This window comes from Perca fluviatilis, chromosome 1 (genome assembly GCF_010015445.1).
Source record: "Perca fluviatilis chromosome 1, GENO_Pfluv_1.0, whole genome shotgun sequence".
In the NCBI taxonomy this organism is placed as follows: Eukaryota; Metazoa; Chordata; class Actinopteri; order Perciformes; family Percidae; genus Perca; species Perca fluviatilis.
In genome coordinates this window covers 27,304,646-27,322,463 of record NC_053112.1, presented here as the reverse complement: position 1 = coordinate 27,322,463, position 17,818 = coordinate 27,304,646, and the positions used below count along the sequence as shown (strand labels likewise).

Sequence of the window (17,818 nt, the reverse complement as noted above, 5' to 3'; positions counted from 1 at the left end):
CCTTTTATCCATGGGGCAATATCTATTGTCTGTGCTGTCAAGACTATTGCCCGACTAAAGATAAGCAGACTGATAGGTCTGATTCAGTACAGTAAGCTTAGGTGCTGGCAGCATTTCCTTATCAACTTTGCCCCCGGCGGTCTAGATGCAAGATTCCCATTTTGGGTTGGGCCAACGCTTTCCAGAAAACATCTTAAAATGTGTTCACCCATCCTGACCAGACCAGAGTGTTTGCATATTCTTTATGATTTAAGGCACACCTTAACTGTGTGCCATTACTAATGCTGCGACTCAGTGAATAACAAGTGATCCTGTTACTGTAATGTAATGTACTGTAATCCAATTTTAGACCAGTCTCTCATCTGTCTTTTCTGTCAAAGGTTTTGGAAAAAGTTGTTTTTATACAGTTACAAGCCTTTTTGCAACAGAACTTTGTTTTTGAAAAATTTCAATCTGGTTTCAGATCACGTCATAGCACTGAGTCTGCACTACTTAAAGTGCACAATGATATTGCCTTATCTGTACATGCCGGGAATCCTGCTGTTTTGGTGCTTTTGGACCTCACGGTGGCATTTGATACAGTGGATCATGCAGTCCTCCTCTCTCGCCTTGATCATTGTGTAGGCATCCGAGGCTCGGTACTTACATAGTTTAGATCCTATTTGGCAAATAGAAGCTTCTCTGTCATGATTGGTGACTTATCCTCGTCAACTGCTCCTCTCTCCTGTGGGGTACCCCAGGGTTCTATTCTTGGCCCCATCCTGTTTTCCTTATATATGTTGCCTTTAGGGGCTATTATAAGAAAACACAACCTTTCTTTTCATTGTTATGCAGATGATTTTCAAATTTATTTGCCTATGAAACCGAATGACAGTGTTGCACTAGACTCCCTGCTTAGCTGTATTAATGATATTAAGTTGTGGCTTTCACAAAACTTTCTTCATTTGAATGAAGCTAAAACTGAGTGTATCATCTTCAGTACTTCAGATATGCCAGACGGTCCAGCTTTGAGTTTGGGAGCCCTGGCTTCATACCTTAAGCCGCTGTCAAAAATTTGGGGGTTACTTTTGATTGCAACATGAAATTTGATAAGCAAATCAGCAATGTTGTTAGAATGAGTTTTTTCCAGCTTCGTCTCCTGGCTAAAGTTAAGCCCTTCCTTAACAGGCATGATCTAGAAAAGGCGATTCATGCCTTTATTAGTTCAAGGTTGGATTACTGTAATGCTCTTTATGTTTGTCTGAATCAGACCACCATCTCACGACTTCAACTTGTACAGAATGCTGCTGCTCGCTTTTTAACAAATACGTCTAGACGCGCACACATCACTCCTGTTCTCTATACCCTACATTGGCTCCCTGTGCGTTTTAGAATCGATTTCAAGATTTTATTGTTTGTTTTTAAGGCCTTAAACGGCCTAGCCCCGGAGTATTTGTCCGATATCTTAACAATGCGTGAGCACAACCGGTCCTTGCGGTCCTCAAATCAGCTGGTTTTAGAAGTCCCAAGGTCAAAGTATAAACGGTGGGGTGATCGGGCTTTTGCAGTTGCTGCCCCGAGACTCTGGAACAAGTTACCCCCTGAAATTCGGATGACTACAGATGTAGCACTTTTTAGGTCTAGACTTATCTGTTTAGAAAGGCTTTTAATACATAGTAGTGGTGTGACAATTTCCCTCTCCTATTTTCTATGTAACCTTTTCTGATTTTATTGTTTCTATATGTCATTCATTTTATTGTATGATATGTTATATGATGTGTGTTTTAGTCTTGGTTTCTGATGTGAAGCACTTTGGATACCTGTTGGTTACTGTAAAGTGCTATATAAATAAATGTTGATTGATTGATTGATAATCAGGTAGACTAGGGAGAAAGAAGGAGAAGGAAAAAAGGAAGTGGGACCTCTGAGCAGCGGTGGAGTACCTATTGTCATTCTTCAATCAATCCCCTGTTCTCTCCTTCTGTGCTCCACATCCCCCCTGCCTGCCGGGTCTGAAAGCTGCAGCTGTGTTTGTTTGGTCGGCTAAGACGCTACTTCCTCTTTTAGCTTTTCATGAAGGCTGTATGGGGGTGGGACGGAAGGCCCTGGTGGGTGTTGGAGTGGGTCAGTGTTTTTGAGGCTAGGGATTGTATCTTTAGTTTTATCTGAACACATTGATCCAATCAGCGGCAGGGAGATGCCCACACTAATCAGACCCTCTCTGTTTAGATGCCCAGTTTCCCATCGACATCTCTTCAGTCACCAGAGACCACGACTTCCTCGATCGGGACGCTATTGAGGCTCTCTGCAGGTGAGATTACAAGTCATACCGAACCTTTCACACAGCTTTTCTCTTTCTCTTGATGTAATGCGCCATTTTTCTTATTCTTCTTATTCTTTTTCAATCCCTCTTTTTTTTCCCCCGAAATGAAACCATAAGGACATGACTTCAAAAGGAGGCACACTTTGGAAAGTTGCCGATAAGATGAAAGAATGACACGATAAGCACGTTGGAGCCATGCACTGTATCTTCTCTCTCCATTTACTTCGTCCACATCTGATTCCCTCTTTATCTTATTTTTCTTAGTTCTCTGATAGTGTTTACCTCAGTCATTTTGCATCACATATCTCAAACCTACCTTTCACTGCTGGATGCTACGATCACGCAATGTTCTCTAAATACAGTCTTTCTTTTCATGTTAGAGGAGACATATGACTCTGCCTCATTTACTAACCCACAGCTGGTGAATAAATGGTTTAAAAGCTTTGTTTGTATGAAGTTCCAGACATCTTAGTCAGTGTATGTGAAAAAGGGCAAAATGTCAGTGAGTGTGAGAGATTTGCATCCTAGTTGGTGTCCCTGCGATACTGCATTTAGCATATGAGGAGGAGGTAATGGCTCTTTAATGAAGTCGCCGCCTTCATCAAATTCCACCTCTCAGTAATAAACCACAGCAGGTGTCCCTCCATACATCTGGAAGCTATCATCTGAGTGATTCTTCTCTTGGCAGCCTTTTACCCCCTCCCCACACACCCAACTCTCCCCCAGTTCCCATCCCTTCATCTCTCCATTGTTACATGATCTGCTCTAAAAGCTCTCTAGAGGATGGACCCCACCACCACCACCCTCTCTTCTCCAGGTGGCTGGGGGGGATAAGCTTTCTGTCCCCTCCCCAAGTTTTCGTCACCACTCCAGCAGATTTCATTCTCCTCGCCCTCTCCTTTTCTGTCTCCCTCTCATTCTCTTCCCGCTCATGTGGAGATTATCCTTCAGCAGCTCATTAGCCAGCCTGGGTGCACCCAAGCTCACCCTCTGTCTTTCTCTTTCCCTCTTCATTTTTCATCCTTTTTCATCCTTTCTGCCATCATACATCCTCTTGGTGATGATAGGTTTGGGTTCTTGGAAAAATCAGGCAGCTGGAATATTTTAAGCCCATTTTAAATATAACCTGTGTGTGTGTGTGTGTGTGTGTGTGTGTGTGTGTGTGTGTGTGTGTGTGTGTGTGTGTGTGTGTGTGTGTGTGTGTGTGTGTGTGTGTGTGTGTGTGTGCGTGCGTGCGTGCGAGGTAAAATCATGCTTAAGACTGAAAGTGCACCCATTCATGCTATAGATTTCACCTGGGCGTTTAGTATTTATTCAGGATTTATTTTCTTTTAAAATAATGTTAATAATGTTTTGTGTTTGTAGGAGACTGAACACCCTCAACAAGTGCGCTTTAATGAGACTGGAGATATCACCGCAAAGAAAAAGAGTAAGTGAACATGCACACACGTTAACTCCACGCCTTTTTTGAAAAGCCCCTTTTGCGAGTCTCCTCGACCACAATTGCATTCCCTCACCTCAACCATCAGTTCACTCTCGGCCACAGGGCAAAGCTGTGTTTTCTCTCATCTTGTTTAATGAGAAGGCACCTGTTGGGTTTATTTCTATATCAAGTGGGCTGTGAGGACCCTAGGGGGAAGGAGGATAGCTTTAATGTCTAAATGAAGGGGATGCATTCATCAGGACCTCCCCCTTCTCAAGGCATGCTCCCCTTCTTTCTCTAAAACTTCCTCATAACTCTGGCTCACCATAAAAGGAATTAGTATGCTGCTTTTGTGGCACTCTTGCAGAATGAACCTCCACACATCTCCTGTCTGTGATTACGCTAGTAAGGGTTTTTTAAGTACGTGCAATGCGGTATGTTTATAAGTAGCTGTTAAGGTAAATGTAACACCACACTATTAGATTTCACTTTCAAGGAAGCAGGCCCCTTGGAAGAAAGGAGGATAATCTGTGAATATCCCAGTTTAGATCATGTGTCTTTCAAGTAAACGTGTCTAGACTGACGTCCACTGTCACTTTGTGAAAAGAATTGCTTCTTTTTATACAAATCAACCTTAATTCCCAAACGGCCTGAAGTGGTACATAGTAACATCCTTGTTCTGTGTGTGGTGGTATTCATTAGGATGACCCTTTCTGTGTCACCTTTCATTTCAGGAGTCAACAAGAGTAGAGGAGTCAAGGAGGTTATTTGCCATCTTTGTGGGATGACAACCCCCTCCTTAGACAGCTTAGGAATGCATTGACCTCCTCACGTCTTAACATTCCCTCTCTCTTAAATCTCCATCTCCCTGTTTCTCATTCTTTCTGGTTTGTTCTTTTTATCTGTCGAATTGTAATAATAAATAGTTTTCATTTTGCAAACTCCTTGTGACGTTCAAAGCACCCACCATTGCAGTGAATGCTTTGGTGGTAAGATGGTTTGAGGATAAGATATGTTGATAAATGGTTGGCCAGTCACTGCACTCTGTTCAGTTATCTGGCATTCCAACCAACATAACAAAAGTCTCTCTTGTCCTCTTTAAATGTTTTTGACTTTAATAAAAAAAAATCTGCAAGTAGCAGGGATAGATCGCACTCTTTGTTAATTTTTATTTGCGATTACATCATGTTTCCACTGCAAAACATATAACTAACGATGCCTGTATGTGGAGCCCATGTGAGCAGTGAAAATGGAACACTGGCACTCAACTAGTGGAACATGGATTTTGTGGATTTGATCATTTTTCTACTGGAATTTTTTATTCTAAACTGCTAATTTCCTGGCATGTTTGTAAAGGGGGTTCTGATTATTGCTTTTAAAACCTCTCCAGCCAATTGCTTTCAAAGCCTGTATTTGTGTTTTGGTGAGTTCAGATGATAAATAGGGCTTTAGAAAGGTGAGGAGAAGGAGGTGGTTACAGTTTGGCATTTGGTTTTAGAAGCTTCGGTCCTCCACTGTGATTGGGAACTGTGAAGAAGTCTCGTTAGGAATCTGTTTTAGCATGTACATTGATTTGTGTTTGCAAAAGGGTGTATGTTTCTGTCATGGATAAGGAATAAGGATTGACAGTAGCAGTGTATATGCACACACAAAGGGGATAAAGACTATAGGGGGCAAAGACCCCAGTCTGGCTGGCTGCACTGTGAGCTATGGGGGTCATAATGGAATTCACTGAACTCCCTCCAGGGCCTGAGATAGATTAACCAAACTGGGGGAGGTGTGTGCATTTTGTGAAGGTGCATCATTTGACTGTGACACAGTAATGGTCAATTGGTATGTATTGTCCATGGAGCCAGGAAGTCATCAAGTCATATGTTTTACCACAGCACCTCAGTTTAAGATAATGTTACATAAAAGCATTGTCTTATTACGTTTACAATTAGGTAGATAGATAAATGGGAACAGAACGTGAATGCACACAAAGCAAAGTGCAAGCACAACAATTATAAAATAAATTCCCTTACTCCAGAAAGTTTCCTGGACCAAGGTGAGGAATGTTGGAAAAGAAATGGAAAACGTAGAGGTGCATAATGTCCTCTAACTGTTACTCTCCCTCCCTCTCCTTTTTCCGTCTCTTCTTGCTATTTCTTTCTCCCTGTCCCTTATCCCCTCCCTCTCCCCTATACAGAGTGAGGACTCCGATGAGGACGAGCCTTGTGCCATCAGTGGCCGCTGGACCTTCCAAAGGGACAGCAAGCGCTGGTCCCGTATGGAGGAGCTGGAGGTTTTTTCCACACTGCCCACAGATGCTGCCCCACCCCTATTCCCCAAGGATCAAGTATCCCAGAAAAGCAAGCTCACCCTGCGTGAAGGCAATAGTTCAGAGAGTGTCCTGACTGATCTCAGCGAGCAGCCTGAAGTGGGCTCCATCCACAGCAGCGGGAGTGGAGGAAGAGGAGAAGAGAAGAGCCATGGTGCCACGCTGACAAATGAAGCTGTACCCGCTGGTGCCACTCGTGCCAGCTCTGTTGCTAGCATGTGTTCGTCCTCGGGCACAGGTGGGTCAGGATGCGCTAATGAGGACTCTCTGTCTGATGGGATGCCTCCATCGCCCCTGGAGACACTCGGACAGTTCACCTTTGTTGTTAAAACAGCGATGGGAGGACTAGGAGGGAGTCTGGAGAGAGGAGGTGGCAGCGGCAAAAGCACACGCTCGAGAGCTAAGAGCTTTCTCAAGAGGATGGAGAGTCTGCGGCTGCGCAGCGGCACCTCCTCCAAGAGAAAGAAGAAAGGGAGCACCAGCGGAGGGAAGATAGAAATCAGTGGCCCTGTCATCAAAGAGGGTCTGGATGATGACAAGCTGCAGAGTCTCAACTGTGTGGACATCGCCAGTATCAACCTCAACCAGAACCTCAATCACCACCGCAATCCCACTCAGACTATGACACTTAACCGGAATCGCTCGGTATCCTACTCCACTCAGACCAGCAACGGCAGCACTGGAAGTACTGGGAGCAGCCAGTCCGAAGCTAGCAGTGGAAGTGCTGTAAGCACACCGAGCCCAGTGACTCGCGCTCGCAGCCACAGCATAGCGGCAGGCTCTAGTAAAAGAGGAGGAATGTATTTGGAGGGTTTCGATCCTTTCAGCTTTCCCCAACAAGCTTCAGATCGACCGCCAACATCCCCACCCAAATCCGCACCCCCTATCCCCTGCCAAGCTAGTAATGGGATGACAGTTGACGAGCAGAACCGCAGGAACAACTGCAGTGTTCGAGACAATAGCAAACAAGCGGAAGAAGAGGAAGAGGAGGGAGAGGAGGGCATGATCTTCTTCTACTTACCAGAAGGTCACAAGCCTGGAACCTTCCCCAAAGCCCTGCAGGACGGGAGTTCACGCGTTAACAACGGGAATGTTAACGGGAACTCAGTGATCCTCAGGGGGCGGCAAAGTAGACGCCAGCATCGTTGCTCTTCAGGCTCCGTTGACAGCCGGCTCAGTTTTTATGACAACGTCCCCTACACTGAGAGGGAGGAGGAGGGAGAGGAGGAGGAGGAGGAGGGGGATGAACGCAAACTGGAGCAAGTGCTGCAACACGTCAGCGGCCTGCAGCGGTTTGTTAATGCCTGGTCAGAGGCTGTGGCCGGCGAAGAGGAGGAGGAGGAGGAGGACGAAGAGGAAGAAGGAGACTCCGATTCAGCACTGGACTCAGCCTCCCCGTGCCCGTCCTCTCCTCTGCAGAACCGTCTGGAGGAGACGGAGAACGGAAGTGACCAAGACAGCACAGGAAACCCGCTGGGAGAGGGAGAGGACGGGATGAGAGAGAGAAGAGATTCTGGTGTCGGGGCATCTCTAACCAGAACAAGCAGGTCAGTGTCACCATTAAACGGTCGGTTCACTCAAATATACCGTTTTTAATTTATTTATTATTATTCTCACGTACCACTCATGGTATCTAGCCTCCACCCTATAATAATGGAGGTGAATTAAATTGTCTTTTTGGTGCTCACAGCATTAAAAAAAACTTCCCTCACCATCTTTTTCATAGTGACTTTTTCTTCTGTAGAAAGTAGTTCCAATGAAAACCTACTTTTATATAACTTTTAATACTACGTTTTGCGGTTTGGGTAAAATGATCCTTTAACAGAGAAAAAATTCAAGCTCATGCTTTTAGTGGTCTTCTGTTAAACCTGCCAAACATTACCTAAATGCATGGACAACAAAACAATAGTAAGACAAACACTGAGGCACCAACAACAAAGGGTTTTCTATAGAAAGTGACAGCAAAGGATAAACAGGGACACGCTGAGACTTCTCACCTTACGTAATGGTGCTGGATACTCTATGGAATGCTGCTTGGTCTCCATGGGGACTGTTGTTGTCCCTTTAGGAATCCACAGGCAGAATTACATTTGGGGGGAGTACGAGTTTTTAGTCTTTAAGACAGTCTCTTGATTAATGTGTACATAAATCCCTGTAATCCTTAAACTGATCACATGGCACATACAAAATACTTTGTGTGGCTTTGTGTTATTTTGTACGTACACAAAAGCATGACGCAGATCCCAAGAGTTAAAGTGCTCTTTTTTTTCAATCGCATCTCAATTTGTGCTTTCTCCTTCTCTTTCCCTGTATGTACTCCAGACCACAGAAACTCCGCTGGCCGAGCTTCCAGAACTCCCACCGGCCCAGCTTGGCCTCGGCCCAGCTCCAGATTAGCTGCCAGTCTGTGCTACAGATGAATCTACTCCAGAAGCTCTCCCTGCTGCAGCTCACTGCTCTGCTGGAGAGACACACCCCTACAAACAAACATGGCTTTAGCTGGTGAGTGGACTAGAGGAAAATGAAATGCTTGTGTAAGGGACACAGGGAGGTTTGACGAGAAGGGGATTTCGTACAGTGATTGTTCGACACACACACACACACACACACCGATATTTTAAAGCTTGTTTTTATTTTCATGCAAAATGCCTTCGCTGGCTAATTGTTCCTCGTAAGCGATGCCCTTGAATTTATCCATTCAGCCATCCATCCATCCAACTGCTACCCGTCCATCCCACCCGTCTCCCAATCCCCACCATCTGCAGGTTGTTGTATAGTGTGGTGACGGCTGTCCACAGAGGTTGGGTTACACATTCTTTTCCCAGGCCCATAATTGCCGGGAAGGGGCGTACATTGTCTTTTTCTCAACGGGGCAATCATGGCAGTTCACACGCATGGTGTTACGAGAGCTGGAGGCTGGAAAGATCTGTCCTCAACCACTAACTTCTAGACTGATCGGTCTGACCTCACTTTATATGCTGCTCATGATAATCCAATGGCACCTAATATCCTCCTTGTTACTGTATCTGCTTAAGAGATTTTAAAGTCGCTTCCAACTTTACTTCTGCCTTCTCTTTTCGGCTGTATCTCTGCTGAAGTCAAATACTGGGGAGAAGTAGATAGGTTGTTTGAAAGGGAAGCCCTAAACGAAAAACTGTACAAAATACAACATATGTAAACAAGACTTAACTTTGTTGACCAAACAATAGATTACTGGACATTCTTCACAGTCAAATATATGTAATACAAAAACATTGTACCCAGTATTACCTTTTTTTAAACATCTTAAGAAAGTTTTATACTCTTTTATAATTATCACATAATTTTCTTGTGTTTTTCCACTTCCCCTGTTTCTTCTACCCAAGCCCTTCCTTAGACAGGAATAGAAGGCGTTATGACAGTCTTATGACAGGCTGGCACTCACTGAAAGACAGAGGCCACTTGTTGGCCGCTGGAGGCCCACACATATTCAGAATTCCGGGCTGGGATCATAATATGCTCCCTTTCCATTTTTTCCAAACTGTGGTTCTGAGAAGCGCTCAGATTCTTGTGAACGGCTGCTCTTACAAAGACGAGCTTGTCCTGAGTCACGCATAGCGTCTCCCTGCTAAACACACTCGCACCCATGCAGATTGATACACACAGCCATAAATCTGTGGGTGTATTCTTGTATAACAGTCAGAGTTGCATGCTTCAACTCTGGGGTTTGTGGTTATAGACTTGATGTTCACTTGCACCCAAGTGCGTACACACACACACACACACTCACACACACACACACGAATACACAGACACACATACACACAGAGTAACAAAGTGGGACAGACACTTTTTGCGGATGTATAAAGCAGTAGGATCCTCCCCTTTTAACACACGTCCGTACATCCTACTCCCCCTCCTCTATTCTCCCCTCACCCTGTTTATCCACCCCTCATAAACCTAGAGACAGGCATCTACAGCTGCCTGGTTTCCTGCTTGCACACACATAACACACACACATTTTAGTAGCCAGGCTAATTCATTAGTAGTGATGTGATTTGGACTTGCAGGGTTTTACATAAAATCTGAACTAAACTACAGCCATTTGAAATATGTCTGAGATTGTGATGAATCCAAATGTGTAATGTCTGTTGGTGTTTGTTCTTCTGCAGAGCTGTTTCACACTGATTATTGTAAGATATGTTGTTGATAACAAAATAGGTTCTTCAAATAAGACCTAGTAAGAATGAAGACATGTCACGACTTTGTTGACCTTTTTGAAAGAAATCCTTTTACAACTAAATTGCTAAATTCTATAAAGGCAATATGTAGCAGATATTGATGAGATGGGTTTTCTTTTCTTGTGTGTGTATGTTGCAGGGCTGTGCCAAAGTTTATGAAGCGGATCAAGGTGCGTGACTACAAAGACAGGAATGTGTTCGGTGTGCCACTACAAGTCATCGTCCAGCGGACAGGCCAGCCCCTCCCTCAGGGCATTCAGCAGGCCATGCGCTATTTACGCAGCCAGTGCCTCGACCAGGTAACATAAAGTACACAAATAAACACACACATATGGACAGATTTGTATATAAACTTGTGCATATAATGTAATTGCAGTGTACATATACCGTCAAAGTCCCTGCCAGTCATGTCATTTAGCTTTAGGTACGGTTTTCAGTTTCCACAACTAAGAGAAAAAGCTTTTTCTTTAAGCTGCTGAAGTCACATAATATTTCAATTTTAGGACATCTACAATCAGGCAAATAATCATCCCTGATTTTTTTAACTGGATGTTACACAAGATGGAACAGTGAATCGGAAGAAAAAAAACCTGATACCCACTTAGTCAGTATGTGTATACAGTTTCTTTCTCTCCTCTCTTTGTCACATAGGAGGTCTGGAGAGAGTCAAAATGTGCAGCTGTTAAGTCACCTGTGTCTGTCTGTTTAATCCAGAGACATTATGACATTATTTGTGTGTGTGTGTGTGTGTGTGTGTTTTTGTGTGTGTGTGTGTGTGTGTGTGTGTGTGTGTGTGTGTGTGTGTGTGTGTGTGTTGCCAAAGGACAGAAAGCGGGAGTAAGGAGAAAATAGTTAGTTAAGTTAACTTAACTAACAAAACAGAGTGATGGCGTTCTTTTGAAAAGCAAGACAAGGCGCCTCTGTTTGAAAGTGGTGAAGGCTAATGGAAAATCTTCAGGCTAGACAAGCCAACGGCCTTTTTTCTCTTTTCCTCCCCAACATTGCCATTTCATACAGCCTTAAAAGGCCACTGATGAGGTCCCACACAACATTCAGTGCAAGAATGCCCGCTGGGTGTCATGGGAGCTTCTTGTAAATACAGTCAACAGGATCTGCTGTGATGTAACCGTGTTGACTGTAAGCCCTGGATTTGGGGATAAGTCAAGAATATTATTTTTCAATGATAACAGCCTTCAGCTTAAAAAGATTTTTTTTTTTTTATGTGCTTTGGGCACATGAATCATTTTTGATACGCCTTAATGATAGGATAAAACATTGTACTCATGGTAATACTGAGACTAATAAGGGATTTACAGTTCAAAGCTGACTTATCAGGTTTCTGTGTATGTATACATGATCTCACTATTTCTCTCTTTGTTCTTCACTTTTTGTCCAGGTGGGTCTTTTCAGGAAATCAGGCGTTAAATCTCGTATCCAAGCGCTTCGTCAGATGAACGAGGCGAGCGGCGCCGATGGGGGAGGAGTCAACTACGAGGGCCAATCAGCATATGACGTTGCAGACATGCTGAAGCAGTACTTCAGAGATTTGCCAGAACCCCTGCTCACTAGCAAACTGTCTGAGACCTTCCTCCAGATTTATCAGTGTAAGAATACACACATAACGTACATTCAAAGTATAAACAGAATATCTTCGAGTCAATACATGCCTTTACAGCCACACATCTGTAAGAGGATTCCGTGCTGGAATAAACAAGATGGTATTGTTTTAGAGCTGTAGATGCTTGCCTGCCATGAAGCAAGAAATTGTGAAATGATAAAAAGAAAACAAACAAGATGAGTGCAGGAAATACCTGTGGAATGAGGTGATACATGTGATTGGTTCATCCTTCTCTGACTCACTGTTAACATCGACATATCCTCAAGTTCTGTTCCTTTATGATTGTTATAACTGCATTAGGTACTGTTCATATAAGATGAATCAAAACCAGTCCTGTGCAAAAAGTATAAAGCATATAATGTACACACACGTCGGCTTATATAACACAGGGAAGCCCCATACAAACTGCTTCCCAGTGGACACAAAAAAATATGACATCATGTAGCATGCCAGTGTTTATTAGTCGTTTTCTGCATATAATATAAAAAAAACGAGCCATGACATCCTCTCCTCTTTCTCTCCAGACATGCCTAAAGAGCTCCGTCTGCAGGCAGCGCGTGCTGCCGTGCTGCTGCTGCCCGATGAGAATCGCGAGGCCCTGCGGACGCTGCTGTGTCTGCTAAGCGACGTGACGGCCAGCGTGTCTGAGAACCAGATGACTCCCACCAACCTGGCTGTGTGCCTGGCCCCGTCCCTTTTCCACCTCAACACCCTGCGCCGCAAGGAGAGCTCCTCGCCAAGGTGTGTGTCTGGTGTGTTGTGTGTGTGTGTGTGTGTGTGTGTGTGTGTGTGTGTGTGTGCCACTGTAACCATCTCCTTTTAACTATGTCATTGCCTCTTTTTTTAATTGCCATCACTGACACAGTTATTGTATTAGCAGCTTGCATGACATGTAATATGCTGTACATTCTCAAAACAGGAAAGGGTCAGTCTAAAGAAACAAAAGAGCCGGATACTGTAGATGGAGGATAAAGACGAAAAGGGGAGAGAGCAAAGCTTGAGAGGGGAGGAAGGGAGAGAGACAGAGGAAATAGCGAGGTTACACAAACATCTTCGCCCAATTAAGAAACACATTATTTTTGTCCCGCGTTTAGCCAGAAGAGGGTTCATCAGGTGTACACGGCAAAATGTGTTCTTTCTTTCCACCCTCAACCCCTGGCCCTCTCTTACGTCCACTGTCTGGATGATGGATGCTGTTACTAATCTTGTCCTCCTCTTCTCCCCTCTCCTCTGGTTAAAGGGTGATGAACAGGAAGCCGACACTGGGAAAGCCGGACCAGAGAGACCTGAATGAGAACCTGGCTGCCACTCACGGCCTGGCACACATGATCCAGGAGTGCAGTAAACTCTTTCGGGTCAGTAGTTAACAACACTGGAGCTGAATGCTTACTTTTAAAGTTGAAGTTTACATGAAAATGAAAAGCTCAAGATATCGCATACAAAGATACATTCAGAATGGTTTACTGATCGAGATACATTTGGCAAACAGTTTGCTGACAGAACAAATGTCACCACTGGTTCACTGTACCGCGTCATTGCCAAACACCTTGTCTCCCTGTGTTTGTCCTGTAAACAAACACAGTCCAAGTTACATAACTCGTTGATGCAATTCATGCAGTCATTTGCTCAAGCAATGTTATGATTACGAAAAGTAAATGTGCCAACCGTTTTAAATGCCTCCATTGTGCAGAACTGGACTTAACTTCACGTCTCTGTCCATTTAATCCAAATTTAAGCATTGGTGAAAGAAGTTAAAATACAGCATATTCCCACAAAAGCTACAAACCCATGAATCCACCCCGTCTAGTGTGGTTCTGTGTGTCCACTAGGAGAGCATTTGAATGGATGAACAGGAAATAATCACTAATCCAATTTCGATCCCATTCAGCCTCAAGCGTTGCTCAGCCCAGTGCAGTCTTCTCTGACATGCGACAGTAAATCCTAAGAGGCTGCATACTGTGGATCATTAGTGTTATGTTTGATTAGATCACTTCCTGGCTTCCTGTCATGGCCACATCACACAACAAGTTAACTCAATTACCTCCCAAATTATTTTCTTTAATTAGATCTGTATTTGCTAGCGGAAGTTCATAGGAAGGAGGATGGCCTATGAAATAACTGACAGGAATTTGCCTTAATTTCAACAAGCCTTTTCTTATCTAATGAAAATCCTTTTCTTAGACTGTAATATTGTGAGTGTTCAATTAAACCTGAAAGATGACACATACAACCAGACGGAGAGAGAGAAAGAATGAGAATGAGCTCGGCAAACAAGAAGATGAAAATAGGATGTGGTGTGTTTCCATCCTTATTCAAGCTATGCTTAATACAGTTTTCCATTAATTAAGGGGGCATTAATGTAATCAGGGTGGGGATGCCTGACAAACACAAAACATTAAGTAGAGGCTTATCACTCTTATCATAGGACATCAAAGGACCCAAAAGACTTACAAATAAATTAAATCATTCTCCCTTCTTAAACAAAAGCCAAATAAAATTTTTCAAATCAAACACATTTAACCATCATGCACCCTGGCGGCTCCAGCAACACAATGGAAAGGTGAGGCCTGACCCTCATCTTCCTCCTTTCCCACAGATCCCAGAGGAGATGAATCGCTGCAGGAACTCTTATGTGGAGCAGGCGCTGCTGCCGCGACGGCTGGAGGACCTCGCCGGGGAAGAGGCCGGGCAGGGGGGGTACAGGGCCTACCTCCAGAACAGCCTAGACGCCCTCCTCAAAGACGCCAAGGACAAGTTTAAAGGTTACGACAGCTGCTCCACACCCGAGCATGTTGAGCTGGCCTGCAGGAAGGTAAGCCCACTTGTTTATTCGTCAGCTCGCTATAGTTCATTTTAGAAAGACAAATACTGTCTCATGTGTTCAGTCCATGTGGCTGCTCTCTTTCAGTGTGCTTGTTTGTGGCAGAGGGATTCATGAACGATGAATTAATGAGAGAAAAAAACAGATCATCAGTCAATCTGTCTTTAGTGTGTAAACAAGCCACCATCCGTGGATCACACGCTGTCTTTTCAACTATCTGTGTTTCCTGTCTTCTCCTCCTCTCTTCGTGTCGGCCTCCCTCCCGCTTCTCTAAATATCGAGTGGAAAACCAGCAGTTAGGGTTTCCTGTATAGAAACACATCCGTGTGAAACTGGCCTGGCCCCTGACTTCGCATTCCCATCCCAGTACTGGACTCTATCCCAGAATGACATCAGCCTGACATAGACACACACACACACACACACACACACACAAACATACATACACAACCTCACCATTATCCCAGGCCTACATTTCCTGTATCTAGTGTGCAAGGGCCCTGTATGAGGTTTATCTTTTCCCCAGTTTGAGAGTCACAAGGCGCAGAGTGTTCTTTATCATCTGACGGCAGAACGAAGCAGCTGTTTTGGCTAAAGGCCATTGGGAGGTTTTGAAACACAGCCTGACTGTTGTGCATGAAAAGAAGATAGTTGATCTCAAGTATTTAACATCTCACATTATGACAGATTCCGATAAAGTCAAATCATTCACTTAGCCGTGACAACTCTGAAACATCCTTTTTTGAATGTAAGAATTTTATCACAATACACTTATATGGAGGGAAATGATAACACTGAAATATAGGCCAGGCCTACCTTCAGGCGTAGTGTTGAAGCGCTGACATTTGTCATCGTTACCACTTTCCCTCTCTCTTTATTTCCTGTCATCCCTCTGCTTTCGCCTATCAAATAAAGACATAAAATGGAGCAAAACTAATTAGCATTTAAAAAAAAGAACTGCCTGTTAAGTTGTCAGGTCTCTCCATGTGTTTCTTCAGGTGCACGATGGCTTCCCACTGCGGCTGTGGAAGGTGACCGTGGAGGTGCCCGCGAGTCCCGAGGAGGTTCTGACGCGAGTGCTGCGGGAGCAGGGCTACTGGGACGAGGACCTGCTGGAGAGCCGGGTGGTGGAGACCCTGGATGAGAGGACGGAGGTCTACCAGTATGTCAGGAACACCATGGCTCCACATCCCACCAGAGACCACCTGGTGCTGAGGTAGACATGAGCCCATTTTCCTTATCTTCCTCCCTGTCTGTCTCACTTCTCCCTTTGTCTTCATCTTGTTGTGATGTTTTGCTCTAATTTAAGAGTTAAATTCTTTTTTTTTTTTAAATCCAAATGTTTTTCTTCCTCTACCAGAACATGGGTAACAGACCTGCCAAAGGGAGCGTGTGCACTGGTGTGTACGTCTGTGGACCATGAAGGCGCACCTGTTGTAGGCGTTCGGGCCAATGTCCTCACCTCACGCTACTTCATCGAGTCCTGTGGAACCAACAAATCCAGACTCACACATATTTCCAGGAACGACTGCAGGTAAGTGAATTACTGACAGGAGCAAAGACAATTTGGAGATTACATTAAGTCCTAGCTTATTGGTCATTCATTTTCTTTTAGCCGGTGACACGATTAGCTAACACGTCTCTTTTGGCTTTTTCTCAGGGGTCGTTTCCCAGAGTGGTACAACAAACTGTATGGACACTTATGCGCTGCTGAGGTGGCACGGATACGTGACTCATTCACCGTGCCCATAGACAAATGAGAACGCAGTGTGCAATCTGGGCAACAACAGACTCAACAGCTCCTTTGGACCATAATTTGGATCCTACAGAATAACTCATTCCACCCATTATTAGCGGAGAGGTAGATGGGGTCCGAGCCTCTTAACACTCACTTTTAAAGGACAAATCCTGGATCCTGGACTTTTTTGCTCTGATTTTGTTACAACAGACTGATGTTATCGTTTAAAACTTTTCTGTTGGGGCTCTTAGTGTGCCAAGAGGACTCGTGTCACACAAACATTTACTTGGGCCAAAGGACATGATGTCGCTGATACAGGATGTGAGGTTTAAACTTTATCCAAAGGGTGCTATTGCTTCTGAGAAGCAACGGTGTGTGTGTGTGTGTGTGTGTGTGTGTGTGTGTGTGTGTGTGTGTGTGTGTGTGTGTGTGTGTGTGTGTGTGTGTGTGTGTGTGTGTGTGTGTGTGTGTGTGTGTGTGTGTGTGCGTGTGTGTGTGTGTGTGTGTGCATGAGTGTTCAAAGCAACAAACGGTTAATAAATACATATTCCTCGCACTGGTTTCCAGTGGCAGCATAATGTGTACATACAGTATTCTGTTCACAGTAATGGTTTGTGTCCATCTTGTGTTGCCTCTGTCCTTTTGTATCCTGTTACAGCAAGGCACAGGAGGAACAGTAGACAATATTATGGTCATTTGATTGATGAATCCATGGGTGAAGAAAGATGTGAATGTGCTGGTAATATGCAGAGCGGGTAGAGACAATAGACGGGATATAGCGAGATGACAGGCAGGGTTTTAGTGTTTCAGTAGAGGAAGGAAAAGACAGCAATCGGTGGCTGGCACACCAAAAAGAGAAGGAACGATCAAAGAAAGAGCCTCATTTACTACTAACATACAAATAGACGTCTCCTCATTTTGTTGTTGAAGATTAGTTACTGCTACTACTGATAAATTGGCTTTTTGTACTATGCCTTGTTCCTAGCATGGACAGTACACAGTACAAAAAGCCAATTTATCAGTTAGAGCACATCAGGAACTTTTTGTTTGTGACTGAGACAGAGAACGTTACATATTTTACAGGATCACACCAACAAAGCTAGAATTTAAGACCAACACATCCACAATAATGGACCAAAAAAAAAAAAGCTAAAACAAGTAGCTTTTTCATATTAAGCTCTTCCTCCCTTGTTGTTAAGAGCACAGTCAGTTTGCTTTTTCTTTCATTGTTTTAGGCCAGATCACTTGTATACGTTTAAAAAAAATATATATATACAGATTTCACAATTAATTGGATGTACATGAGAACAGAAAAAGCAATGTACTGTTCTAACTTGCAACAGAAACCTCTGGCTAGTCCTAAAAAATGAGAAAAT

General features: G+C 44.0%; 1 protein-coding gene across 7 annotated transcripts in view; it reads left to right on the top strand.

Moving 5' to 3' along the window:
* Positions 1-17,590, top strand: part of dlc1 (DLC1 Rho GTPase activating protein) — a 93,220-nt gene extending 75,630 nt beyond the window's left edge. For 3 of the 7 annotated variants that reach the window (XM_039795603.1, XM_039795624.1, XM_039795641.1), the window contains 12 exons: positions 2,209-2,290; positions 3,668-3,731; positions 5,914-7,592; positions 8,368-8,547; positions 10,405-10,564; positions 11,662-11,869; positions 12,408-12,624; positions 13,124-13,238; positions 14,480-14,695; positions 15,703-15,920; positions 16,065-16,238; positions 16,365-17,590. In XM_039795603.1, the coding sequence (XP_039651537.1) occupies positions 2,209-2,290; positions 3,668-3,731; positions 5,914-7,592; positions 8,368-8,547; positions 10,405-10,564; positions 11,662-11,869; positions 12,408-12,624; positions 13,124-13,238; positions 14,480-14,695; positions 15,703-15,920; positions 16,065-16,238; positions 16,365-16,464 (3,413 nt within the window). In that variant the 3' untranslated portion in view covers positions 16,465-17,590. Of the gene's footprint in view, positions 1-2,193; positions 2,291-3,667; positions 3,732-5,913; positions 7,593-8,367; positions 8,548-10,404; positions 10,565-11,661; positions 11,870-12,407; positions 12,625-13,123; positions 13,239-14,479; positions 14,696-15,702; positions 15,921-16,064; positions 16,239-16,364 lie in introns of all 7 variants that reach the window. The other 4 variants (XM_039795593.1, XM_039795616.1, XM_039795633.1 and 1 more) reach the window with 2 other exon arrangements.
* The last annotated feature ends 228 nt before the right edge of the window (positions 17,591-17,818 follow it).